Source organism: Gymnogyps californianus, chromosome 10 (genome assembly GCF_018139145.2).
Source record: "Gymnogyps californianus isolate 813 chromosome 10, ASM1813914v2, whole genome shotgun sequence".
NCBI classification, from domain to species: Eukaryota; Metazoa; Chordata; class Aves; order Accipitriformes; family Cathartidae; genus Gymnogyps; species Gymnogyps californianus.
In genome coordinates this window covers 17,088,773-17,116,058 of record NC_059480.1, presented here as the reverse complement: position 1 = coordinate 17,116,058, position 27,286 = coordinate 17,088,773, and the positions used below count along the sequence as shown (strand labels likewise).

Genomic DNA, 27,286 nt, shown 5'->3' with positions numbered 1-27,286 from the left:
AGATAGAGGTGGCCAGTGTATTGTTTCTCCAGTGATTTTACATTTTCTTCCCATTTAAGTAGGTATAGAGCATGGAAAAATGCTTCCTCGTAGACAAAGGCTCATAAGTTTCATATCTAAGGTCCAATCCTTGATGAAGGCAGCAATTAATCAATGAAATCACTTGCTTTACTGAAATGCTGCATTTCATAAATAAGTTAGGTTTTGCATGCAATTCTTTCAAGAAAGCAGTGCATGCAAGGAAAGCTGGTGTCAGCATTTTTTAATCCTGAAATGACCAAGTTTCTCATTATGGACACCAAACTTAGCTTCTTCTAAGAAACTTCTAGGCATGAGACTATTTCTGTGCTTCTCAAAATATGCCCCTACTTCTGCTGTTTTCCAGGGAGAAGACTCACTGAGACAGACTGCAAATACTGTATGCCAGCTGTTAGCATATGAAGGCCAAGAGGTCTCAGTTTCTAAGCACATATTAAAATCTTTGTATTCCTAGTACTAAAAATCTGTGGACCAGCTCCTGCTCTCACTAATGTTAACAGCAGGATTTCTGTCAAAAGAAACAAGAAGAGAACATAACTAGCAGCCCGGGATTATCTGTCTTTGTCCATATACTCCACCACTGTAGGAATGATTGTTCTAGCATCTTTTAAATTGCGCGGTTAAGTGATGGAAGCTTTTGCCAAATCCAAAATGAAATGCTTCCAAAGCCCTTTTCAGTGTTGGAAAATGTTTGTATCAAGTTATCCTTGGAATAATTTTCTCCTTTATTTATTGTTATGTGCTACCCAGTTGACACCTAATTATGAGGCACAGAATACTTCTCATTCTAGGAGGATATATAGCACTTGGCCGGATGTTTTTAGGAGTCCATTTTCATTAAATGAGATGTTTACTTGCGTGAATTCCTTTGGTTTTAAAGAAAGCAAAAATAAGACAAAGAATGAAGTTCAACACTGAACAGCCAATAGACCCTCTTACTGTGGGTGAATGCTTTTATACCACATCACAGACTGTTTGTCCTTTTTTTTTTCAGAGTGGGTATCCAAGCTCTGGACCTGCATCAAGCACTCCTGCCTTCAGGCCTGAGGATGAGCTGGAACATCTGACCAAGAAAATGCTGTATGACATGGAGAATCCTCCTTCTGATGACTACTTTGGTGAGCAGTGCCCCATCACGTTGAATCAATCTGCCTGTAGCTCCTTTCTGTATTTACCATGTTCAGTAATGGGGAGGCCTGATGGCTGTGCTGTTAATGTAGTGACATTCTTCTTGATGGATTTGCTTTCCATGCTTGGGCTGGAAGTGTAATCATCCATAGGAATTCCTCTGTAATGTCAGCATAAATCTCATGCTCACTTGCTGTATGTTTACAGTCTTTCTGGTTATAGAGTTGAATTTTTCAGTGTCTGGTTCATTTTCACACCATCTGTCCCCAGCTTCTAGGCTACCAGGCTGAATTCAGGTGCGGTGTGGTGTCTTGCCTGCCTGCCCCATCCCTTCTCATTGCAGCTGCAAAAAAACTGGCAATGTAAATGTATTCTGCTCTCCCAAGGCATGGATTTTCATTTTCTGTATGCTGGCATAGATTAAAAGGAAATCCATTTTGAGTCAATCAGGTTGGTTTTACATGGGGACCCGTTAGCCCCGAACTGGGTCCAACAAGTACGAGGAAGACAAATCTGAACTGATTGGCTCATAACCATGTCGTCTTCCTTGCCTGGAAAAAGATAAGCAGCTAATTTTAAGTGGCATAGAATGGAATTATCTCAGGCATGTATAGGTGTAAAATATATATCTTGCCTTTATATAAAACACGGGTGATATGCCCTCTGAACTCTGCATTAAAGAGCCTTGGGTACATCTGGTGCATCTTGTCTGTATGCTTAGTTTCTTCCAGGCTTGGGTGATAGTGTTGTTAGGAAACAAACTGCTGTAGTTTGTAGAGTTAAAGACTGCAGTAGGCCATTCATTTTGTGTTCTTTATCTTCCTTTATTTCATCATTTCTTAAAAACTTCATTTAGATTGCCCCTTATGTCTATTTGCTATAGATTTTGGTTGGACCAAAATATTTCTGGCTGAAAGAAACTTTCATGGTTTGGTTTATGGTTTGGTTTAATTGGAAAACAGGTAGGAGCAAAGTTTCACTAATAAACCAAGGATCTTGCAGTGACAAGGATCTGATTACATGAGAAGGTCAAGATGATCTCATCAAACAAACAGTGCCCCTGTAGATGGGGTTGATATCAGTCCCCGTTCTCCATCAGTACCTTCTGCCTTCTATGGTCTCCACCCTCACAGCCAAAATGTCTTCTCTATAAACACTGATAGTCATCAGAGTTGATGACTAGCACAGATCCGAGGTGTGAGCAAGAATAACTAACTGAAGAGAGGATAACCAGAGAGCATTTTCTGTGCTGCTGTGTTTGACTTCATCTCTGCCCATATCCATTTGTGTTCGCTCTCTGATGTTTTAAAAGTGAAGCAACATCCAAACAAATACAACATGTATTTAGCCATTAGCGTGTGCAGGCAAGAGCAAGAAACCTTTTTCCCGCTTCCTTCAGGCAAATGCCTGAAGCCCTGAAGCATGAGATTTGATTACAGTCATTTTCTTAATGCAGAGCTGTGACTGGCAAGAAGCTGGTTGATGGACCAAAGCTCACCCAGTTCTCATAGCCCAAGAAGGTAGACAGGTGAACAAAGAACTTGGAGATTCACAGGCTCCAAGGTCAGAAAGGACCTTGCCATTATACTGCCTAATGTCCTACTCTCGGTTTCTCTCAGAAACATAATTGAATCATGACTTTAAAAAAAAAATCTAATCTTATCTTAAAGACTTCAAGCAATGGTGAGTCAACCACCTACCCAAATAAGCTGTTCTAGTGATTAATTTTCCTCACAGCTCAGAAATTGCTTCCTGAAGTGGAGCTTTAGTTTTGTTTAGCACTTGTATTTATGAAGCTGAAATGCTCAGGTTTTGCAGACTAATACTTTATCACTAAGATGTCTCTGCTCTGTTTGAGAATGTGGTACACCAAAGTTTTTTCATCCGAAAGGGATGCACAGCTCAAAGGTTTGGAACATAAAGTCTCTCAGCATTAGGTCATCAATTTGGCTATCAGATGGAAGGTCAGACCAGTGCCATGCCAATAGCTCTTAATTCAGCAAGAGACAAGAAAATGGAAAGGAGGCTCCAGAGCATTCAGAAATTTTGCCAATGATGTTGTTTATATAAGCAGTAGCATGATCAAAGATGGAATAATCGTGCATGATGCAAGCTGGAAGATGAAAACCAAACAACAACCCTAGTCTTACCTAGGGCAGGTGATCTTTAATTACAAGCTGCACCTGATTGATCTTCTACTTGCACTGAGTCTATGCCACTGAAGGTCATCTCTGAAGCGGTGTCCAGCCTTGGCATTCTTGATGTGCAGAAGAACCGTGGGGCTGAACTCCTCCTCAGCTGTGTAAGCATGCTGTGCCCCATGCAGCCATTTGGAAGACATGGCCACAACTAATTATATACCTACCGAGAAAAACATAAACCAAAGCCAGCAGTTCTGGAGCACAACTGCTTTTTATGGTTGGATAAAATCAAAGAGGTGGGCTGCCCTCATCCTCCTAGGTTTCTTCCAGCCCGAGCTACTCCCAGAGGAAGATGGTCTCTGGAGTCACAGTGCATGAGGCTTTTTGGTATGGCAGTGCAGGCCCGGAGTTTTGTACTAATTCTGGCTATGTCAGAGCTAAATACCCATCTACTTGAGCTGTCAGCCAGTGCCTTTCAGTAACTTCATGCTCATGTGGAAAGAACAAATTAAGTGTGGGAGGAAAAAAAAGAGTCTTTCAACTTTGGTTAACTGTCTCAACCAATATCTCTGCCTTTGTTCTTTATTTGTTTAGCATGGTAGCGTGGATTGTACAAGATTCATATGGCACATTGATCAAATAATCGGAAAAAGGACAAATCAGCAGAGACATTGACTCTGATTTGCATTAAATATCTTCTGCCTGAGGTCTAAATGCCATGGTAATTGTAGCATACCAGATAGCTGTCAGCTAATCACTTTTATTAGTTTGAATTTAGAAAACTGGATTTCAGCGTATTAGAAGTTGGTTAAAAGCAGATAGGTTTTGAATTGAGGAATCTAATTAACCTTGCTAGAAAGCTGCAAGGCGTTATATTAAGTCATGAAAATAATTTGTTGGAATAATTACATTTGAACTGTCAGGCTGGAGAAAGGTCATTTTACTTGGCCCGTCAGCACTCTGGGATCTTTTCTGTAACCATCTTCCTTCTGCAATTTCACTTGCTGTATCTCTGGTTTTCGATCAAGCCATCTTGATTCTGGAGTCAGCGTGGGCAGAGTGGAGGTTCCTGGGGAGGGAAGAGGAGTAGGAGCCACTAAGGTTGTCTCTTTGCCTTGGAAATGCCGGCTGGTACTGCTAGCAGACCAAGTGAGTTGAGTTCAGGAGCGGGACAGCCAGCACTTCCATCAGATCTGTGCTCACTACACCCCTCTGCAGCTTCCCTGGGTAGAAATTACTGAAGGTGGTTTCAGAGTTGGGGGAACTGTTCTAGCCAGTGATCGCTCACACAAGCGCACACAGCTGGCAGCATGGCATGGTTCACACTGCATTCCCGGGGAGCCCGGGCGCATAGTGACAGCCAGAAGCAGCATGCTGGAGACGTACTTCGGAGCAGCGAGATCACAGTTTGCAGCTGTTTGTTGCCTAGGCTTACCACAGCAGCACGATCCAGTCACTGGGAAATTCTCTAGCTGCCATTGGCAAGGCAGTGCTTAAGCATGGAAATATCATCACTAAGCATAATAATTTAAAAAAAACACTGGGAATTTTTAGGAGTTAAACATTCATGCTGGGTATTCTGCCTAACTTAGTTTTGTTGAAAGGCCACACTACCATACAAAGTCTAAGCACCCCGATCTTTGGTGTATGTCCACTCCTACCCTGCTGTAGGTTATGGAGTGACTTACGCAGTTACTTCTCCTGGGAAGTCCTTGGCAGATCAGCAAATTGGAGTCTCTTAAGTCTAAGCTACTCTTCCTTCTTTACTGCTGATTCAGTTGCTGATCTGTGGTAGTTGGCTGTCTTTAATCAAATCCCTTTTTATTAGAAAGGATTCCCAAATGTGTTATGCACTGTGCAGTAGGGATGGTTTCTCTCTGTCACAGCCCTCCCTGTTGATAAACGTGCTGTTGTAGATAGGCATGTCTGATTTGTTGAAAAAAAAGAATACTTTGTGGAGTGGAAATTGGGTAAGGTTGAGGGAGGAGAAATGGATATTTACAGGAGATTAGGATGAAACTATCAAAATTGTTTGTTGGCCACCATGGGAAATTAAAGCCCTTGATTTTGCATTAAAAAAACCAAAATACACACACACAAAGATCACAACTGTTCTGGACCACTGTTTCAAGTCTCATAGAAAGAAATTACTTCTGGCAGCTTATCAGTCTCTATCACTATGCAGACAGTGCTGATTAAGACTGGCAAAGTGCCATCAGGGCCCCTCATCGCCTGTTGGCTTCTGGACTATGTCCCAGCTGAGTCACTCCCCACAGCAGAGGAGTTTCCCTGACTGGTGGGAAGAAACTTTTGCTGGTATTTTACCGTAAGCGCTCAGGGTTACCAAAGGAACCACCAGTAGCAGTCTCCTTTTGTAGTTCCAGTGTGCTGTAGAGATGCACATGGGAAGAAGAGAGGTACTAAGATCGTCCTGTTGAAAATACTCAGTCTGTGCAATAAAGGGACCTTGATTTGTCTCAGAGCTGATAATTCAGGATATGTAGTTTTCTTACGTGTATTTGCTGTATGCCGTGACTTTGACAATGGGAGAGGTGGTACAGAGTTAGGCTGAGGAGCAAGGCCAACAAGCAGGATGCTTGACTTCCTTTTCTGCTTCTCATCCTGACCTCTTGTGAGACCTGTGGCCGATCATTTTACCTTTCCAAACTTCCTTTTTTCCCCTTTCACCATATTTGCAGGGCACTTAATCTGCATAGTCCTTCAGACAGGAGCTGATTAACAGCAGCAGTTGTATGAGTGCCCCTCACAGAGAAGCCTTCATCTCCAATGGTTGTTTGAGATGCTGTGTCACAGTTAAGACTAAAGAATGATAAGTGGTACCAGTATGGAATCTGTCAAGGCTCTGTCAACCTTTCCACTCGCTGGCTTTGCATCTCCATTAGGCTTCCATTCATAAGTTAAAAATCCTTCACTAGGACCAGAGACTTGGTGTCTGAACAGTGTCGAAGGTGTCCCCTAATTTTACTTCTTGAGAGGCAGGACATGGGTTAGCAGGTAGCAGTCCAAGTAAGATATGGGAGAGACTGTGGTAGACTCACAGAAGCTTTAGCTGAGGAGGCACACTGGGTTGTCCAGGTACGGCTTCCTTCAGTTCATGGTGTCTTTGTTTCCTTTGGTATGACTCTGTGTGCTCAACAGTTCTAGTGTCTCTAAATTGAACGTGTTCTGCATTGCATTTCAGTCTTTGTCAGGCATTTCCGTAGCCTCTAAGAGGCTCGGGTAGCCTCTTAGTTTCATCCGAATTACCACCAGAAAAAGAAAATGAAAGTTGTCATATCTTGTCTGTATTCCTAGGTCTCTTCTGAAAAGGTTATCATTAAAAGATGCATATTATTATTACAAGAGCATAATTACATCATAATTTTGCCATGTAATGTGATGTGTCATCATGCCTTTTGTTTAAAGGCAGGGTTTCTGGTGCAAGATAGCATACGTCCTCATCTGAACAACATCTGGGTCAGAAAATAGTAGGTTAGATTTTCAATGACTGATGAGCCAACAGTCATTTTCTGTTATTTAACCGCTCACAAAAGCAGGAAGAACAGACATATAATGGGGACCCTTTTCTCCATTGTAGTTCAAGTTATTATTTTTTATGTTCAAGCCATATTCCAGCATTTGCGCACAGCCTCAAAGGCTGGGAGTAGCCTGTGCTCAGGGAACTCATGGTGCGGTACCATCAACATCCAGCTGCCCTCTTGTGGCCTGCCGCAAGGGGAGTCACCCTCCCTTTGCTCCCCAGGGGCTTTAATTACCCTTGTAAATGGCTTTCAGAGCCTGTTTCTTCAGTCTCACTTCTGTCAATGCTTGCCACCCCCATCTAGCTTTCTTTCAGGGAGTCCTGTGACTGCTGGCATCCTTGCACAGCAAGTGCAGGTAGAGTTTGGAGAGCAAATTTATAAGGATAGTCTCAACGCAACTTTCGAGGTGAACTTTGGCCCACAGTTCCAAAGTGGGAAGAGAAAAAGAGGAGGCCAGCGAGTGATTGGAGAGCAAAATATACCATGTCTACATGCATTTATCTCCAGCCGTGAGAAGGGCAAGAGAAAACAGGGACACAGAGGCTGTGAGCTGGTTTAAGTTGCTTTTCAGCATTTGAAAGACTGTGTAAATGGATGCAAAAGTTTGATTCTTCCTGCTGTTGATGTGATCCGCATCCTACTCTGCAGTAATTGTAGGAAAAATGTTTTGTGAAGCTAAGCACCTAGATCTTTTTATGCCAGGGATCTTAGTCTTATAAAGTCTTGAGTGCACGTCTCTTAATGAAGATCAAGCAGATGTAGCAGTCAGGAATGAGGGAAGGTTGCACTCCTGTAAGCCCTGAGCATGTGGTACCCACGTGTGCCAGGAGGCAGGAGACTCACATTCCGTTTTTCCTCTTCTCATCCACACAAGAGTGGACGAGACTTTGCATCATGAGTGTTTCTGAAGCACAGTCTCTTCTGAGACCAGCACTGCTTCACAGATGTGATCTAAATCTTGCATCAAAACCAGAATTACCCTTTGTTACTGTAGGTGGTAAAATGCCAGCTGGAACAGGTAGCAAGCAGCATGACTTCCTTGGTGTTTTTAATTCCCTGGTTTAGCTTGAATTGCTGGCAGTCAACCTAGACATATTTTTACTTTTAAACAGAACTGATTTGATGCAGAAGTCATTTAATGGAGAATAAGTGCAGAATACCAAGGTAGCATTTTAGCAAAGGGATTTCCATGATCACCTGTGTGCTGTGAAAGAAAGGTAGGTTTCAGGCCACAAGTGGAATTAGGTTTGTCCCAACAGTCAGTAAATGAAAGCTGACAATTTCCTGCTGTCTTCTAAGGGAAGTGAAATGTGATGATGAAGTATCAGGGATGTGTCTTTCTAAAGTACAGCTGTATTCTACAAGATTCTTCAGCATGTTTAAAAATTAACATATCCATGGGAAAAAATTAATCCATGAAGGTGGTAGGTATTTCTTATGTTGTGATAGGGCCCCTAGTGTGCTAGGAACTGTACAAATGGATAGCAAAGCTCAGCCTCTTTCTGAAAAGACTTTGGACAATGATGAGGCTACTAGCCAACCCCCCCAAATTAATAGTCCTACATGAAAACAAAATAAATCTTTCTACCTTTATTTGAGAAGCAGTTCAGAGAGAATCCAGCTTGTTTGTGATAAACTGACATGCCCAAAGTAAACTCTCTATGGACTGAAATGGCTGAAGAATTGATAATGAGCCGTCAAGTCTTCGGCTGCAGGTCATTAGTCCGTAGCTAACTCAGGTCATTACGAAGCGAAAGTGTGACCTACCTTATGGCTGTTTCCTGCCCCACATGAAATGAGTTGGCTGGTCTCAGGGGGGTTCTCTGTGGGTACGTCGTCACCTCACTAAAAACCATAAATTGTGGCACCCGGAGGACGCCTGGTTGGGAATCTCCTTGAGGAGGCCAGGAGCTGAAGGCAGACTATTAGTCTAGGGGCATGCAGGATGGAGAAGGTTTGTTCTCCCTCTCCTCCTGTTAGATCTGTTTTATGGAGATGAGTGAAACCAGGAGTTTCCATCCAGGATTTCATAAGCACTAAATTCTCACACACAGGTATTTTAAGAGGGGGTGTATGTATGTGTGTCTATGAATGAGTGAGAATGTTTTTCTGGATTGTAGTTTTATAGAAATAATTTCCACTTCAGATAGAGCTTTGGAGTGTTTTAAGCCTCAAGACATTCTTTTTTTGGTCATAACTTACGGCTAAGTTGTGGAGAAAGATACAGGCAGGCAGTTTTGGAACTGGAGTTAGAAACCGCACTTCCAGCTGTGCGGTCCTGGACAAATCTTTGTCCCAGTAACATGAAAACAGTTTAATTTCTCTTTGTTTCGAGTTAGTTATGCACATGACCTGGCATAAATGAACCCTTGTTTTGCTTTTTTAAAACTGAAAACAGCTCACCTATTGTTTGAAGCTGGTTGCTCTAAATTTGCAGTTGCTTCCGTGTTATATTATGGCTTATTTGTACTGCAGTAACATCTAAGGCCTGCTAGCAAGACTGTGGTCACGCTGCACTATGCACAAATTAAACATGAAGTAGGAAACAGTATGCATCCCTCAGAGCTCCCAAACTGAAAATACGGCAAGGACCAGGAAATTATTATTGTCCTTAATTTACAAACGAGGGGCTGGCTGGCAGAGTTTAGATGACTCACCCAGAGTCATGCAGAGAACCAGTAGCAAAGTGGGAATTGAGCCTAGAATTCCTTCAAGTCCTGTGTTTTACCCACAGCCATGGCCACACTCTTTATTTTATGTGAAAATCAACAAAATGGACTTGTGAGCCTTGTCTGATGGGAAATCCCAGCTGGTCTGAAGGCTCTTCCCAGCATTTAGATCACAAGCCTTATTTTCCAGGGTTAATAACATGGCTGTGAAAATATGAAAGGGGGGAAAAAGTGTTCCACGATCACACTTGGTAATTTTAACTGCTGTTAATATAATGTACCCACTAATGCTATCACACTTCAGCATTTAGATAGTTCAAGGCTATCAGGAAAATTGATAATTCACCATAGTAATCTGTTACTTTCCAGTCTAGCAATCACTGTTCCACGGGGGTGGGTGGGGGGCACAGTGTGGCACTTGTTATTTCTTCTTCTGGTGGCATTTGTCTCATGCTGTCTTTTTTGATATGGTGATTTGTCTCTTGCCAGTAACTTTTGGGGGTATTTTGAGTGTCATTTGAAGTTTAGTTGGGGGGAAAGGCCAGATTTTATCTGAGAGTGAAATGTGGTAAAAAAAAGAATTAAACAGGGCTGTCTCATTTGCTGAGTGTTCTCCTCCAGCCTGTTCTCTTCTGATGGAAACGCATCAAAACTGCTTGGTTTTTTCTTTTCTTTCCTTTTCTTTTCTTTATTTTTTTTAAGGAATCGTTTTGACTCAGATTGTGTGAGATGAATCATAACCCACTTTCTCATCTGAGATGTGCAAAAAAAAAAAATTCCAGCTCTGCTGTCAATGTCAGCATAATCAATACAGAGTGTTTCTCAGTGGTGCAAAGCAGTAGGGGAGGATTAAAAGAATGAAAAGAATCAAAAGCAGCCAAACTTTCCTGCTGCTTTTAGTGAGTTGCACTGTTTTCATGTCTGCAAATGCACCTTGCTGTTCATCATGTCATCTTGGACATGAACACAGTTTTCACATCTCCGGCTACAACCCAAGGTCGCAAGGTGCTCAAAAGTCAGGAGACTGTCATCCCAAACTGGCAGGCAGATCACAAGAGGCCAGCCCTTGCAGACATTTGGGATGCTACCAGCAGCCGAGAGTAAACCTGTTTCGACTTGTGAAACTTGCTGTTAAGATGTCACCTGCCTGAACTGTGCCAGCACAGATTTTGTCAGCTGATTAGGATAGAGTGGCAAAGCACTGTGCCTGTCCCGTGGCCCTGCCTGAGCCAGCCCCATTGAAGGAAATGGAAAACTTCAATAGCAATAGGATCATTGTGGGTGCAAATCGGAGGCGGGAGACCACATCTGATACCTCGTCACCAGCTTTCATTTATGAACTTGCTCATTTGCATTTATTTTTTCTTTTTTTTTCTTGTGTGTCTTGGCAGACACACACAGAGATGTAGAAATAGTTACCTCTGGTAGTGTAAGCTAAGAGTGAGAGCTTAACCCCTGAAAAACTATGTTCACAGCACCAGGGTCAAAAGGGGAGAGCACAGGTTAGGTGTATGGGTTTTAACAGTTGACGAAATTGATCTCCCCATTGAGCAGTGGTTCAGTAAAACACCCTGGCAATACCAGACACCTTTGTAGAGAGTTTAAAGGTGGGGGTGCAACCATGTTCCAAAGCATAAGACACTGTCCACAGCTAAAGACAGGCACCTGGACTTGGGATGTGAGTTATCTTCTCTCACAGATCCTTCCAAATTACTGTCCCAGCCACGCTAAACTATTTGTTTAAAGCTGTGAAACAGGCTGTATTCAGTTAGCAGCAGTGTTCAGCGTTAATATGCAATTTCCTCAACAAATTCTGGTTCCAGACAGTATCTTGAGAGGTTAATAACTTACTATCTACTAAGCGTGTGTTCTGATTCTGTCTATGCTGTCAGGGGCAGACCAGGCAGATGATGTGCAGCATTTTATGTGAGGGTGGGTTGGAAGTAGGGAAAGTTTTTGTGGGGGTTTTGGTTGGTTTTGTTGTCATTTAAAATTACACTCTGAAAAAAACCAACTTTTAAAATGCCACTATTTCCTCATTATCTGCTTGCCATGAAAGGCAAGTGAATTCAGCTGCTGGCTTCCAAAACACCTGCAGAAAGCCTGAAGTCTTTTACCTTGACTTTTCTCTTGTGTTGATGAATGGCTGGGACATGACAATACTGACTTTCCACCTGTTTTTAATGTGGGGCTTGTTTGTGATTATGTGAGCTAAGGAATTGTGTCTGGCTGAGCTTTCCTGGAGGGAGACATTTGGAAGGGACTCTAATGTGGGTCATTTATGCTCTGCAGAAGACTGTCATGTGCAGTCAGCTCTTCTGGACAGGAAAGTCCTAGCAATTGTCATTGCCAACGTGGAGCTAATTCTGGTCATGTGTTCTTGTTGTCATCTCCACGAGCTGGGCAGCTGCTTCTCATTTCTGTCCTGTGGCTGAAATTAGTGAGAATCCTAAAATGCATCTATATATGTGTGTGTGTGTGTGCATATATATATATATAGTGCAGGATGGTACATGGACCCTGGATTCTAATGGCATTCCCTTCTTCCCCATTCTCCATCTCAACATCTCACATCAACTGATCCAGCTTTCGATGCCTGCATGGTTTTGTGAAGTGTGACTATCTCCAGCGTTGGCAAATCTGATGTGTGTGTTTAGAGGAGGGAGGAAGGTGTGGAGGGAGGACAGGACTGAGGAGGGTGTGGCTACAATAAGAGTGGACATTTCAGTGGGACATTTTTAAATATTCCATCATTTTTCTGTATATGTCTAAAAACATTGGCTTCTTCTAAAAATAAAATGGCGAAGCACAGTCTTCAGTGTACTGTGCTTGTGTAGTTCCATTAGGCCACTACTGATGCTGAAACAACCATAATCTCTTATTCTATGTATACTCAATTTCCATGCAAGGCAACAAGAAGAGGAGGGGAGTGAAAAAGGGAGGTTGCTTATGGTCAGAATTATTTCCACTGTTTTTTCACAAGCATAATTCAAAAGGTGAAGAAAGTGGAGCATGTGCACTACAGATGTGCACAGCTGGTGCATTGCCATCTCTGTGGCATCCCTCCTTCAGAAGGGCAGCTGAGGAGAGCCAGAAGGGCTCTGTCAGTTATATGGCCAGCTCCTAGTGAAAGCTTGTCATTTAAACTCTTTCAGTCTCTTTCTGCACTGCTGTCTCTATACCGAGTGAGGAATAGCAACTGCTCTGTTTGCTCCTGCAGGGGAGAGACACATACTTTCAGATCTAGAGGGCTTAGGTGAAAAACTGCACAGATAACACAAGTTTCAGGAGCCTCAGCAGGAGAGTCAGAGACAGGCACCTGAAAAGAGGCCACCCCCAAGCTTAGGGCAAAGGGACATTGCTGTTCTGGGGTTGCAGATCTGTGCCCTGAGCTAGCCCTTGTCATGCCATATTCATGAGTAAAGGGCGTTGCTCCTAAGGCCCATTGATCTAAGTGTGGCTTGGTCTTTTAAACAAAAACAATACTTCATAGAAAGCCAATTAGTCTTGGGATCTTGGTGGTTTTTCTGTTATTTCTTTGCTCTGATTATAGCAGGGCATTGGGTGAGGAGCCATAACTAAGCTGTTTCAGGTCTGCCAGACTCGGCTTCCTTCTGTTTTGTACAATTGCAAGGTGTTCACACACAGTCTCACTGCCTATTGCCCTTTGCAGAATAGCTTGCTTTCATTTAGGAGGGAAGAGAAGAAAGCTGGCCTGTGGCCTTGAGTCTCTTGTAAATGACCAAAGTCCCGAGACAATGAATAATAGCTGTTAGGCAGCGAGTAGGAATGGTGTGCATCCAGCAAATGTCTGATTACAAGAGCTGTTCTGGCCTAGGAAAATTGCAGCTGTTCAAAAGAACAAGTAACATTTTACAGGATGATGCTTTGGAGCATGGTCTAATTGTGATGCATAGTGGGTCACATCTCAGTAGGTGTGTGTTGACTAGAAGATGCTCAAACTGACATCAGCTTGGCTAGAGGTCTGGCTAACTAAATATAACCTAAGCTCTCAGGAGATCAGTGTATGCAGTGGCTTCGTGCTTGTGCTCTGGGGACAGGGGAGAACAAAACAATATGCAGCGGAAATAACACTATAAAATGAGATATTCATATTGTTTCCCCTGGGCAAGTGTTTTACTAATTTTGTGCCCCTCTTAGCTAGGAATATCGCATGGTGACCCTTAGTACCTCAGACAGGGCTCATCTGCAGGAAAAGAAGTTTGTAAGTCTTTAGTCTGTGGTTTCCAAAATGCCAGTCTCTCTCTCTCTTGTTATGGAGAGGTTGCTTTGACTTTCTTGTGCAGCAGTACTGGAATTCAGACTTTGTGCAGGTGTTCTAATGTTTGGACATGGATCTGAAGCTTAACTCAAATGCTTCTGGAGTCATCTGGTCTAGAACATGGGCTGGAGACTTCCCAGGAGCTGCATAATGCATGTTATTTCACAGGTCCTCATCTGTGCAGAGGCTGCAACGGGGATGCTTAGAGCAGTGCAAAACAATGAAAGATATTTCCAAAATGTTTGAAGTCTCAAACATTTGCATTGGGTCTCACATTGCTGCAATTCTCTGTTTTGGATGCTCACTTTTGCAAGTTGTAGCCTTTCACTGGGACAAAAATCTCCCACACGGTTTCCTGTGCTGGGGTGTGAATAATAGCTTCCCTGATCTACCCATCACATCTGACTTTGTCAACATAACAAAGTTGCATCATTTTAGGTGCAAATGGAAACCAATTGACTTAAACCAGCGCTGGCTTTCTGGGATTGGTCACATAAATTCAAAGATACCTGAAGTTGACTAAGTTTACATCAGTTAAAATCAGGCTTTAGATAAACTGAAATGAGTGTCTCTACACATACCTCAGATCTAAATTTGGAGGTCTAGTGGATTTCAAAGGATTCTGTTATCGCATGTAAACAAGTCTATCAGTTTTCCCTACTGTCATACCAAAGTGCTTAATGAGGATTAAATATACTTACCGTCTTCACAGTGAACTCCCATGTGTGTAGGAAACTAGTAAAGAGCACCCTGAAAGTTCAGAGCGTAACGATTTGCCAACTTTGTTCACATGGAGGTTGCTGTCACTGGTTTGGGATGTTCAGGAGGTTTTTCAACACTGTTTTTGGCAAACAGTTATAATCCCCGCTGATGATAGCCTTTTCTAATGCCTGCTCAAGGACATTGGACTGGCAGGATTCATCATGACCTCTGGATATCAGATCGGTCCTTTCCGATTGGTTCAGCCCTGTCACGAGGAGGGAAAGCTTTTGGGGTTTCAGTTTCCATCGGCACAAAATTCTCAGGTCAAGAATTGTGTGAATAATTCAGGAGAAAGGGATTGGTGCCCTTCATGCAGAAGCCAATTTAGAAAGAACCTTCCATCTTAGAAATGTGATGAGTAATACTTTGAGCGCACCTTTGTAGATGCTGATCAACATCAGAGCCTCCTCATGGAGGACTTCAGGTTAAATGTCAGGACAATCTGTATCATGACAAATATGGATCAGAACCCACATTTCCCATGTCTCCTACTGTTAGTCAACAGGCCCTAGAGTCTAACCCACCACCTCAAACAGAGCAGTCGTAGGGCAACTAAAGAGCTTGGCTTTATGGTTTGCGGGTTTTTTTAACTTCTTATTATTTTTTAAGCCTTGCTAATTATGAATCAAAAGCTGTAGGATGTGTGAGAGTCACACATGCAATTGTGCAGATGGGTTTTGCACATACTTTCTTTAAATAAAATAATAATTTTTATAAATATGTATCTCATATTTTACATTAATTCAATTCTAATGGAGGCCAAGCAAGAAAAGTTTTGTCTCCTTTTCCATCAAGCTCTGAGAATGTGACAATCAGGTGAGAATAATGATCTATGGATACTTGATATCGTACTGCTCCATCATGGACTCCAGATATGCAGCGTGTTGCACAGCGAGGTCATTTTGAAAATAGTTTAGGGAGTTATCAGTATTACTTTTCATCTACCTCAGCCAGTAAAAGCAGGTCCCATGACCCAAAGGATGAGCAGAATTGTAATTATTGCATAATTACATGAGTATAATTAATATCATCAAATGTTATTTTAAAAGGACTTCGCTCTCAATACCTATGTCACATTTTAAGATTATGACATGTGTGGTCATCCTGAGTAGAAACAAATGTTGCATGTCCCCTCCTGAACGGGAGTGCCTCTCCATCCCAGGTTGCAAAGCTCCTGTTACTTGTCCAAGAGAATAAACAAATACTGGACTTCGCGCCTGGTTGGAAAAGTCCCAGATTTTGGGGTGAAGAAGGAAACCTCTGTCCAGTAGGTTGCTTTAATGAGAAAAAACAGAGTTAGTTGATTCCAGCTGCTGAGAAATTCGGAGTGATGGAATTCAGTGCAAGGGACGGCGGACGGTCGGTGTACAGGTGAGGCTGTTTCCAGCGCCTGATGGATGTGATTTATGGCAGGGCTGCTGTCAACACGCAGACAGCGCATGTTTCAAAACAGCAAGGAAGCTTTGGGCTGGTGCCGGATTGTGAAAGGCAGGGTTTTCAAAAGACCTTAAATAAATGAGGTGCTGGTTGAAGTTTGGTGGGACATCATCTTCTAATGCAGTCAGACACCTTTGAAAACCCCAGGCCTCAAAGCTGTTGGGGATATAAGAGCTGCCATTTGTTCAGGACTCTGCTCTTTGTGGGATCCAGCCTTTCTCCACCTTTTTTTTTTTTTTCCTTTTTTCACTTTTGGCAGGGGGAAGACAGGTTCCCTCCCTGTTTCTTGTTTTTTTGTCAGACGTTTTTCCCCAGGCAGGCATACGGGAGGCATGCCAGGTTGGTAGGCCAGAGCCATTGGCACGGGAAGCATCTCTGACTCAAAACTTCGCCATTACTCAGGCGTTTTCACCTTCTCTGCCTTTGGTAAAAATCGCTTCATGCCACCACCCTCCCAGTGATGCAGCGAGGCAGAGACAAGCTGCCGAATACCAGCTGGAGCACAGCCAGGCTATGGAAGAGTGAATTGATTCATTCATGCTCAGCAGCGGATGTGATTTTTGGCTGGGCTTGAGTCTGGTGAACATACTGATGGCGCTTGTCCTGGGCTTATGAAATGGGTTGGCTGGGCTGAGGGACAGAAGTGGTTTGAAGTGCCCTTGTGCAACATGGAAGCAGTTGGAGGTGAAAGTCTTTGGGAAAGGGGACATTGTTTGCTCTGTCTTGGTTCAGCACCTAACACCGCAGAGCCTTGACCCATCACTTCAGCTCCTTGGGACTGATTTTGTGCTGAAAGTGGCAAACCTAACTGTAGTCCTTTGGGAACGCAAAGAAAGATAACTAATTTTTTGACCTAAACGTAAAGGCTGCTATCTATATCAGTGCGAGTCTTAGCTGGTCCCTTTTGACTGCACCCTTGGTTCAGCTCTTAAGAAAGCAAGAGCTAAGGAGAACTTGATCTACATTTAAGGCATGCTTGCACTGAGCAGCAGCATGAGCCTATGGGCAGCTGGTCGCTGGTCCTCCCCACCTGGAGGAGTGGGTGGGAGAAGATGCACGAACCGTTGCATAACGAACACCAAGCATCTGAAGAGGAGACCAGGTCGTCTGGCCTCCAGATCTGCTCTGTTTTGCAGTCACTGCTTACGTATGGGTCGGGTGCAGCAGCCCCTGAAACTACCCTCCACTGCTCTACCAGCAAGTCTAATCTCCTGAGTCAATGGGCAAGCAGGCTGGGACAGCGTGCTCAGAGAGACACCTGCGAGGGGACCCAGACGGGCCGGGGAGAGCTGCCCCCACGTAGCTGCTGGCTGGGGCTTCTGTCACTGGCCCTCTCGGTAATTGCAAGGTGGTTTTTTGTGGCTTTCCAAAAGAGGATCCTGAAATCTGGTGCAGCGTTACAGAGCAAGCCCAGCGTGCCAGGGGATCGCCCAGGAAATCCCCCCCTGCCCATCGCCCCTGATGAGGGTGGGAGGAGGATTGATTTCTGCCTCCTGTCCTGCCTTCCTTTCCCTGCAGGAGGTTCAGACAAGCATGGTTGCTCACCTTGTGTGCTGTCATATATTTGGTACTTCACTGTCCAGGGTTTATTATGCAACATGGCTTTGCAAGTGTAAGTGCAAAGGGACCTGGCTCAGTGGTTGTTGCTGTTGGGATCACCAGAGCTGCCAAAATTTGTCTGATCCACAGCTCCGCCAGCAACAGTTTCCCTCACTAAGGTCCTTCCTGGGAGGGGCAAAACCCCACAGTATCAGCTTTGGGATAAGTTGCCCAGTGAGAGGTTTCCTGCCTGCCCCACTAGGATTTAGCTGATACCCTTACCTTCACCGGGGTTTTAGTGAAGAGCTGCTGAGGTTGTTCCCTGGGTGCCATGTAATGGTAAGGTCTCACTAAAAAATAAGATTTTGACATTAGTGATGTGTTCCAAGGAGAAGAGTCATCTTTGTTTTAAAAACTCTCATTTTCCTATGAAAGTATAATAAAAGAAGAGCTTTCTCAGGTCTTGAAAGCATGGGAAAGCCCCACTTTCTCACAGCCTTTACAAATTTTGCCCCATTTTTATTTTGGAAAAAAAAGGAGGTTTTTATGTCTCTTGCTTTTTTAACTTCCTATATGTGATCAGTTTCCCCTGAAGGAGAGGAGTGATGGCACAGGAAGGTGGGAGACTTTTGTGAAAGCAGGAATTTTTTTTAATTTTTTTTTTTTTTTTTTTTTTTTAACCAGATGAAAGGATTGCATTCCTTATGTAGTTAAGTGTTTGTCAGCTGGGGGTTTTGGTGCAAATCAGTGCTTTGAAAGTCTCTCCCCCAAACACAAACATCTTTTTCATAAAAAAAAAAATTATGAAATGTTACTTCTTTCCATCCAACTCTATACTTGCAAATTAAAACTACTTTTCTTTATCCTGTCCATGCCTAGTGTTAAACCCAGGCTGGGAGCAGTAATGAAGAGAAGCAGGTAGCAAGGAGTGCCCGGGAAGCAGCATGGGACATGGCACCCTGTTTGTGGTGTTGGAGAGCCGGGGAGAGGCAGGGGCTGGAGGAGGAATTGCTGTTGCTTCCAGAGACAACATCCCATGCCCCAGCTCAGAGCGCCTGGCAAAGCTATGCAGACAACTCAACTCCTCTATTTCCCGAGCCGGGGCTTTTCAGTGGGTATACAACTGTAGTCTCTGTCATCTGGCAACTTTCATCAGCATTAAAGGAAACATTTATAAAGGAAACACAGTACATTTTACTCTCTCCCTTGCATTTCCTTGATCAATCAGCAAAGGGAGGAATGTTTCCTCTCTCGCACTTTTTTTCACCCCCTTTCGTCTCCAGATGTTACTGAGGCTCTATTTCAACCCCTTTGCACATGGTAAAATGTGCCAAAAAGTTGACACAATGTAACAAAAAAAAAAACCAACAAAAAAAAGCAGTGCAAAAAAAGTATCTGGGACCTTAAATGTTGTAGAGCATCACTGACCCCCACTGGGCTGGGCCACTCACTGCAGATCACCCAAGTTGGGGGACTGGTACATCATCGATGTGTTGGGCACATGGTCAGATCAACATTTGCCTACATTGCAAGGTGCCTTGCCTGGGGAGGGAGGGGGGGCAACTTTGCTTTAGGGTTCATGCAGATCCACGCTTCAGAAGCTTCCCATACAACTGAGGTAGACCAAACCAAGCCCATATGTGTTCTTTATGGCCATCGTGAGTAGAGTAAAAAGGCATTGGCTTAGATTACTGCGAGGGATGTTTTGGTTGGATGGAAAGAAAGGCTTGCTAGTGGTAAGGTTAGGTACTCACTGAAATTTTTTGCCCAAGTTGTTGGTGAAATCTCCATTGCTGGAGGTTCTTAGGAACAGGTTAAACAAGTATCTGTCAAGAATGTTGTAGAGAGAGTTGATCCTGCCTTTGAGGCAGTAAGATAGTTTCCATGACCTCTCAAGATCCTGTTCAATTTTTATAGATTTGTGGGAAAATCAGGAGCGCTTCTCTCTGAACCTTTATTTTGTGGCAGTGATGCATTGTGGTTGCAATAATTTAGGAAGGTACCTCTACCGTGTTGGTAAGCACTCGTCATAATCTGCTTTGTAGCAGAAACAAGCTAAATTGTCTCGTGTCCCAAGGAGTAGAGGAGAGGGTGATGTAGGTGTGTAAGGGACAGGGACCATCCACAGATGTTGAAAGAAACACAGACCTTTCTTCCTCTCTCATTAACAGAGGACAGTAGCAGAGGCACAAAACTCTTCATGCTCAGTTGCTACATGGCTCAGCCAGGCTGCCAGAAAGTGACAGCATGGCCCACACAGGGAGAACGTTCCTCCTGCCGGGGAGGGGATTCCAGCAGGACTGGTGCTGGAAGCTTCCTCTGAAATGGAGGAGTTTTCATGCCACAAGCCTGTCTCACCATCAAGCCTTTCAGAGATGGTCTTGTGGTTAAAGAGACTAGACTGGGATTGAGAAGATGCGGTTTCAGTTCCTGGCTCCGTCACAAACTCCTTGTGTGACCCTTGGAAAGTTATTTAACCTGAGTCTCAAGGTCCCCACCTGCATGTTGGGTGTCCTAACAGTCCTCTACCTTCCCAGGGTGTTGGAAAGATTGACCATGAGGGCTAGTGACTGGCTGGGATAGTAACCTTGCAGTGAGCAGCACGGAGAAGTGTTTGAAAAGGTACAGTAAAGTGTTGGCAGCATGAGCCTGCACAGTTGCAGTGCATTTGCTGTGTGGAGTGGAATGGGACCTCCGGGGCATACTGAGAATGTGTCAGGTTTGCAGCCAAGCAAAGTGAGAATATGAAGTTGTATTGTGGTTGGAGGGAAGGGATGCAAACAACAGGAGAGTGCAGCTACTGCTGGACAAGCGCAGTACAGATGACAAGGAGGTCACTGCAGGGACCTGTACATCTGGAGTACAAGTGCAACGCAGTTAAAGCAGAATAACCAGGACACAGTAATTAAATCACGGCCTTGGATTTAATTCATGAAGTGTTACAGGCACACGTTGCAGCATGAAGCTCTGTTTACTGTGAAAGATTGTGTTTTCTGATGTCTGCTGAAGAAGAGGGAATTAAGATTGATCTGTCTCGTGTCCAAAGGCTGTGTAAGATAACTGATACATACAGCCTGCTACTGTCAAATGGTGAAACTTCAAGCTTGGATCCTGGCACAATAAACCATTGCCAAGGGCTTCCGGCTCAGTGAGAAGTCTGAGTTCAAAAGCAAAAAAAGGGTAGGTAAGGAAGGCAAGGATAAGATGAGAAAAATACCATTGTTTCCTACAAAATGCACAAACTACCTTTGGGTTTCCCTTCGTACTATTATTGCAGCGCCCTGAGTGCCGAAGTGTTGGAATAACTCCAGGAAAAATAAGATCAACACATCTTTCCCTAACATAATCATAGTCGGACACATGCCTCCAATGCTCCACGTGAAGGGCATAAACCCTCTCTTGTGGATCAGACATTCCTATTTTATTCCCTTTGGACAAATCAAGGAACCCAGGACCCATTGGGTGCTTATGAGTTGCAGGATCTCTACCATTGAGACTTAACTCGATTAAGGTGTACTGGCAGTTAAGGTCTGCTGTTACACTGTTATCCTAATGGATTAACTTCTGCTCCCGTATCCTTTTAAAATGGAATAATTGTGCCTGTCTGACATAGGTGCCCTGAGGAATCCCACATGCTTGGGAAATGCTTGAAAACCCTTGGATAAAAGTCACTGGGAAAGAGGAGGGAGAGAGGGGAAAATCTTGTTACATTGTTGACTTATGGTCAACGTTGTCCTCGAAATGCTGTTTTGTCATCAATATTTCTTCATTAGGAATAATGATTTTTCCACATTTACTGCCAGCTGATTCAAAGCCATCCAAAAGCAGAATGTGTCATGAATCTCTAAAATGCATTTGCTGGCGAACTCTAAACAGAGATGATTAGAAAAATAACACAGCGGAAATACTGGGTGTCTTGAGGCTGCCAGGGGAACTTTTAGCGAGATACTTTGTTCAATGTATTTACATATTTTAAAAATGTTCTTAGTACACTTTTGTAAAGGCAGTATGCTGTATTTCTTTAGTTCTTTCTTGCATAGTGTATCAGGGCTGCAGTGAGAACCGGGGAATACACTTAGCTGATCAAGGGAAATTGTGTAATTGATAGGCACTGAGGATATGACCTTGTGGTATATTCCCACAGTACAGTTAGGTGCGAAACAGTTTTTTCCATCATGCAGAAGTTTTTGAGATAGCAACGTTTTTTCCCCACATTTCAACAAATGCAGAACCTTCCTACTTTGATGCTTTTATCAGAAAATTATCCCCTATCTTCTCTCTACATAGAATGCATGCTTTGAATTCATGATTTTAAACCTTTTGTAGAGAGGTTTGCACATTTTTTCTCTGCTTTCTTTACTCTCAGTGTTGTCTCTAGTTGTTGCCTGAATTGTCTGCGTTAGGGACTGTACATCGCATAGCAAGAGAGGGTCGGTGCCCCTGACAGCTTAGTGTCTAGGTAGGTATGACAGACAAATAATGCTGTAGCCTAAAAAAGGCTAACACAGTCCTTGGATGTACAAACAGGAGCATCTCAAGCTGGCTGGACAGAGTTACATTACCTCTGTATTTGGCTCCAGCGTGATTGCTATCGGAATATTATGCCATAAGCATTAGTATGGCATGTACCTATTCCATCATTCATCTTCAGTGGTGGATGTTTGTCTGATCGGCTCACATTCTTAATCTGACGTTTAAAAGTGACTCATGTCCCAGATAAGGTTGGACACCCTGTATCTAATTCCTCATCTCCAGATCATGCCCAGACTCTGGCCAAATCTTAAGAATCTTGCTGAGTAACAGCTCAGATTATGGCCTTTCCTATTCATCTTCACAGACAAAACCTGCATCCAAGCTCCAGTGACCTTGAATCTCTGCAACATCCTTTTCTCTAAATGCAGTTTCTCCCTGTTCATGCCTAACTAGAATGCAGCTGCAGAAGTCACTCTCTAGCTTGTAACTTAGGCCAGATCATTCCTGCCTCTTAATCTCTCCCCTGTTTTCATTTCTGCATCGTATCAAACAGAAGCTTCTTGTCTTTACTTGCATGGCCTGTAATGACCTGTTCCCACCCTTTTTTCCTCTAGTATTCTCCAGTGACATATCAACTCATCCTTCCCATCTGCAGGTGTCTATGTTCAGACTTCAAGCACTTATGTTCCCTTTTGTGATGTCTTTGTCCTTTCCTCAGAAGCATCCCATTAAACTTCCCTCAAACTCCCTCCGGATCCTCTTTCAAATTCTTCCTTAACCTTTTCCTTTGCTGAGCTGTCTACAGAGTCCTTGTCAACAGTAAAACATTGAGAGTGCTGAGACCACAATTTTCCTTGCTGATCGGTTTTGTTTGATTGCTTCTTTGTATTTCCTATCTGTACCCAGTTGTTATTGCTTGTATTAGATTGTAAGTTCCTGCAGTCGGGCCCTTCTTTGAATTCTGTGTTTGTCCAATGCCCAGCACAACGGGGCTGTTCCACAATCTGAGCAGCCAGGATCTGTGGTGGTATAAGCAAAAACCATGTAATGATAGTAATAAAATAACAAGAAGTTAGAACGTGGCATCATGTGCAGTATGAGCTCCTCTCCTCCCTTCCCTCTCTTCCTTCAGATTCGCAATATTTCAAATTTTTTATACAACAGAAGACAGTAAATGAGGAGGTTTCAGAATAAAGTATAGTAGCTGATGTTTCCTTTCAGCTGCTGAAGTGTTTCCCTGTGATCCACTCAGTAATGATGGCATTTCCAGCAGTTTCAGCAGGGAAGCCTCTGTGGGCACCTCTGTATGTTCCCCCAAGGTAAGACCAACATGTGGCAGCCAGGCTAGGCTGAAGGAATGTCACAGCCAAGGTTTTGAACCTTTTTCATGCAGAAATAGAGGACTCCAGTCTCCCAGGCTTGCTGCCAACGTATCACCTTCTAGTTTTGCTGAAATGATCTTGAAAAAGGACCTAAAAAGGGCTGAAGGGGCAAAAGAAGTATGTTGAAATGGCATAGTTTCATCTTCATGCAGTTTAGTACTAATTTTGTCCTTTGTCTTTAAGCTGCCTTTTAAGTGCTGTTTGTCTCTGTGGGAAGCAAATGGGTCACGTTGTTCTATGTTTCTACTGTAATACGCTGCCTGCTATTTTTCTCTTAGATTATTTGTGTAATCTTTTTTGTGCAATCTGTTTGTTCTTGAGTCTTGCAAGCTTTGCCTTTGCTACTTCTTTCCCAATAAGCAGTGCAACTTGTTCTGTATTCACTCATGGGTATTCTGCACACAACGGACTGGGTTATTTCAACCAGTGTGAAAATATTAAAATGGGGAACATGTGTGGGCACTTAATTGTGGTGAGTCCGACCACAAATACCTTCGCCGTTGGTAATTGGCACATAGGAAAAGCAGACCTTTGTTTTGTTTTTATCGGACATAATGATAGATACATTGTTTTTAGTGGGGTTTTTCTGGTTTTCTAAGGAAATGAGGCTTGTGCAATCGCACCGCCTGTGTGCATGTGCCTGTCTGTTTGTCAGTTCCTCCCTCACCAATAATGCTTGAAACTAATAGCCATTTTCAACCAAATTTGAGCAAGGCGCAGGAGTCGGGGAAAGCGACCTGGTTTTACACAAGTCTTGTGAGTTCAGAGATTGCACCAAACTCTGCAGAAGGTGCAGCCTCTAATGGCCGCATCACTGCAAGCCAGATCAGTCGTGTATTTGCCTGTGTGCCTCTATGTGGATCCAGCCACCTAACTGTAAGCTCCCAAATTTGAATATTTTGGCTTACTTGCTTTTACCCTTCAGGCGAGTGAGTCAGTTGGGGGTGGTGCTAGGCACAGAGCTTGTGTTTTGATTCTCACTGGAGTGGCCATGTCTCATGAAAAACATGGTTTGCTCCAGGCCACAGTGTTACAATTTGCATATAAACTTATGAAAAAGGAAGCTTTCTTTAAGCTTTCCTGTGCGAGAGTTTACAGGAGCATTTCTGTCTGTGTACATAATAACAGAAGCTGGACTTCTCATAAATGTAGACGGGTTAAGTCTGTCGCTGTCTGAATGGGAATCTTCTGTGGAAAAACCCAGGAGGAGGAAGGAAAGCCTAAGGAAATACCAATTTCAAGGGGAGAAGTTGGCCAAGACTTCTGTTGTGCTGCTCTTTGGTTTGTACATGGCCACCAGCAGTGCAGTTGGGGAATGCCTCGGAGCCGTGCAGGAATGTAGCCTCAGGGCACCTTTGGGAGGCAGAGAAGATGTCTTTATGCCCTTTGCTCAAAGAAAGGACGGAGGTACAAAGGCACCAAGTGATTTGCCAGAGATTACAAGAGTATATATTTGTGTTAGGAAACAGACCCAGGTCTCCTGACACCAGAAGTACAGCCAGAAGTATGGTCTACGTATAGACAGCTTCTCCAGCACATGGAGAGATGCCTTGGTCAAAGAGGAAGAAAAATGTTGAAGTATACAAGAGCTGGCTAAATTATGAATGTGAGAAGAGGAGGAGGGCAAGAAAAGATTCCCACATGTTCTACTCAGATGTTAACAAAGAAAGCTGAGAAGTGTTTGCATAGACACTACATTATTCCATGTCCAAATGCCTCATAAAAATAATACCGGATGATCACAGAATGGCACACCAGGGAAAATAAATTCTTCAGCAGAATATTCCCTCTGGAAAAACACTGTGTAAAGTAATACACTAATGGCTTTCAATTTCATGTTTTATATAGAGAGATATTAACTGCTCCCCAGACATCTCTTCATATTATAGCCCAGCTACCCGAGCAGTTTGGAGAAGGCCCTGGAGCACGCTTGGTCTTGTCCGCACACAGGACCAAGCAGTGCTCTCCTGTTGTACGTGCAACTCCTGTGGTGTATACAGTAGGTTTCTTCTGCCTCCTTCCCAGAGCAGTACTGCTCCCGTGGTTCTCTCCAGTGGGATTTTTTTTTTCTTCTTCCTAGTCCTCATGGTTTTTTCCATTCTTCTCCCATGCTCTGTAGCTTCACCACCATGCTGGGAACCCTGCATTCCTTCTCTGCTCATAAAAAAGGAGTCCTCACAAGAAGCGTTACAGTGGAGTGATTAAAGCACAACACTGTCAATCAAAATGCTAGTAACAAATGCTAAAGAAAGTGAAGTATAAAACCAACATTATTAATTCCTTTTTGGGGGTTTCCGGGCTTGTCAGGATTTATCTGGTGACTTCTCTCTCCATATTACTCAAACTGGGGGCTGTTTGAGTCAGGAACTGTCTGTCCTGTATAATGCCAACTACGGTTATGCCGTTGTAGCAAATCAGAATGATCTGGGTTCTTTTCCAAGCTTTCCTAATATATCTCAAATGTGTATATATATCATCCTGCTGCATCCTGAGTGATCCAAAAGTAGCTTACATGCTTTGTTCCCTGGATGTAGCCTATTGGAGCCTGGAACAGGCAAGGAAGAAGTCGTGAGTGCAGGGACATTGATGTTGCACTGCGCAAGGACAGCAGCCCTGCTGTTGGGATGACGAGGCGTGTCCAAGTCCTTTTAGGAAGTTTTGCAGTATTTGTTTGAAAAGACCAATAAACACAGACTGTGGTACGAGAGAACATCATATTGTTGCTGGATTATTTAATTATTATTAGGGACATATTATTTGTATACACATTTATGAGTAATTCTATTTTGAACTCAGTCTGCCTTCCTGTTTGCACCTCAGCTCTCACTTCCCTTCCCCTCCTTCCCACCCTCAGTGACTGCACCACTCCACCCTTAGAGCCTTGAAGGAGAACTGCGGGCTCCCAAGACTGGGGACACCACAATTATTCTCAAACTGGAGAATACCGTTTTGAGTGGGACAAAGCCCCAGACCATAGTTGCTCTGTTGCCTTCGGTGGGGCTCTCCTGCGTAGGGTGGCTGAGGTTGTCCCAAATACCTTCCATGACTCTCTGCATGAATGATTTAAAATATCAACTTTTTATTTAAAATATCAACTAGCTCAGCATCAGCACATTAGGAAGAGCACGAGGATTGATACTGCTATACTGGCAAAAGCGTAAAAAGTGAAATCCTTTTGCCAGTATAATTGGCTCCATTGAGGGAATTGGTTTAAGCTGTACAAGCAAAGACTACTCTTTAAATGGTAACAATTGCACTGTCACTAGGCAGCGTTATGAGGCATCCTACCACAAAATCCTTTCATGTGGAAGTAAGGCTTTAGGCACAGGTTTATCCCATCTAAATGAGGAGCTGAGGATAACTGTATAGCTGGGTTAGAGGACAGCTGAATGGTTTGCATCTGGGCCTCAGACTCCTTATGATGATCACTAGCTAGCAGCAGCAGTAGAACTGGTATCAGTGCAGTCTTGGGAGCCAGTTTTAAGCCTCTCTAGATCTTTTCATATGGGCCAGCACCAGAGTGCCTTCCAGTGGCATTGGATCTTTGCCAGCAGTGGCACAAATTGTTCTTCTGTTGACCGAGCTGCTGTGTCCCCCTTACCCACTACGCAGCATGGGTGTGTGGGAGGACCCTCTCTGCAGTTGAGACCAGGAGCTTGTTTTGACTCGTGTCTTTACCCTTTGGTGACAGGCCGCTGTGCCCGCTGTGGGGAGAATGTTGTTGGGGAAGGCACCGGCTGCACGGCCATGGACCAGGTCTTCCATGTGGAGTGTTTCACCTGCATGATGTGCAACAACAAGCTGAGGGGACAGCCTTTCTACGCAGTGGAGAAGAAAGCCTATTGTGAACCCTGCTATATTGTAAGTACCCATTCTTGTTTGCACCCTGATT

The 27,286-nt window shown here is 43.6% G+C and overlaps 1 protein-coding gene across 5 annotated transcripts in view; it reads left to right on the top strand.

The window, feature by feature from the left end:
- Positions 1-27,286, top strand: part of LPP (LIM domain containing preferred translocation partner in lipoma) — a 365,538-nt gene that overhangs the window by 292,246 nt on the left and 46,006 nt on the right. For all 5 annotated transcript variants that reach the window (XM_050902578.1, XM_050902579.1, XM_050902581.1 and 2 more), the window contains 2 exons: positions 1,034-1,157; positions 27,086-27,255. In XM_050902578.1, the coding sequence (XP_050758535.1) occupies positions 1,034-1,157; positions 27,086-27,255 (294 nt within the window). The remainder of the gene's footprint in view (positions 1-1,033; positions 1,158-27,085; positions 27,256-27,286) is intronic.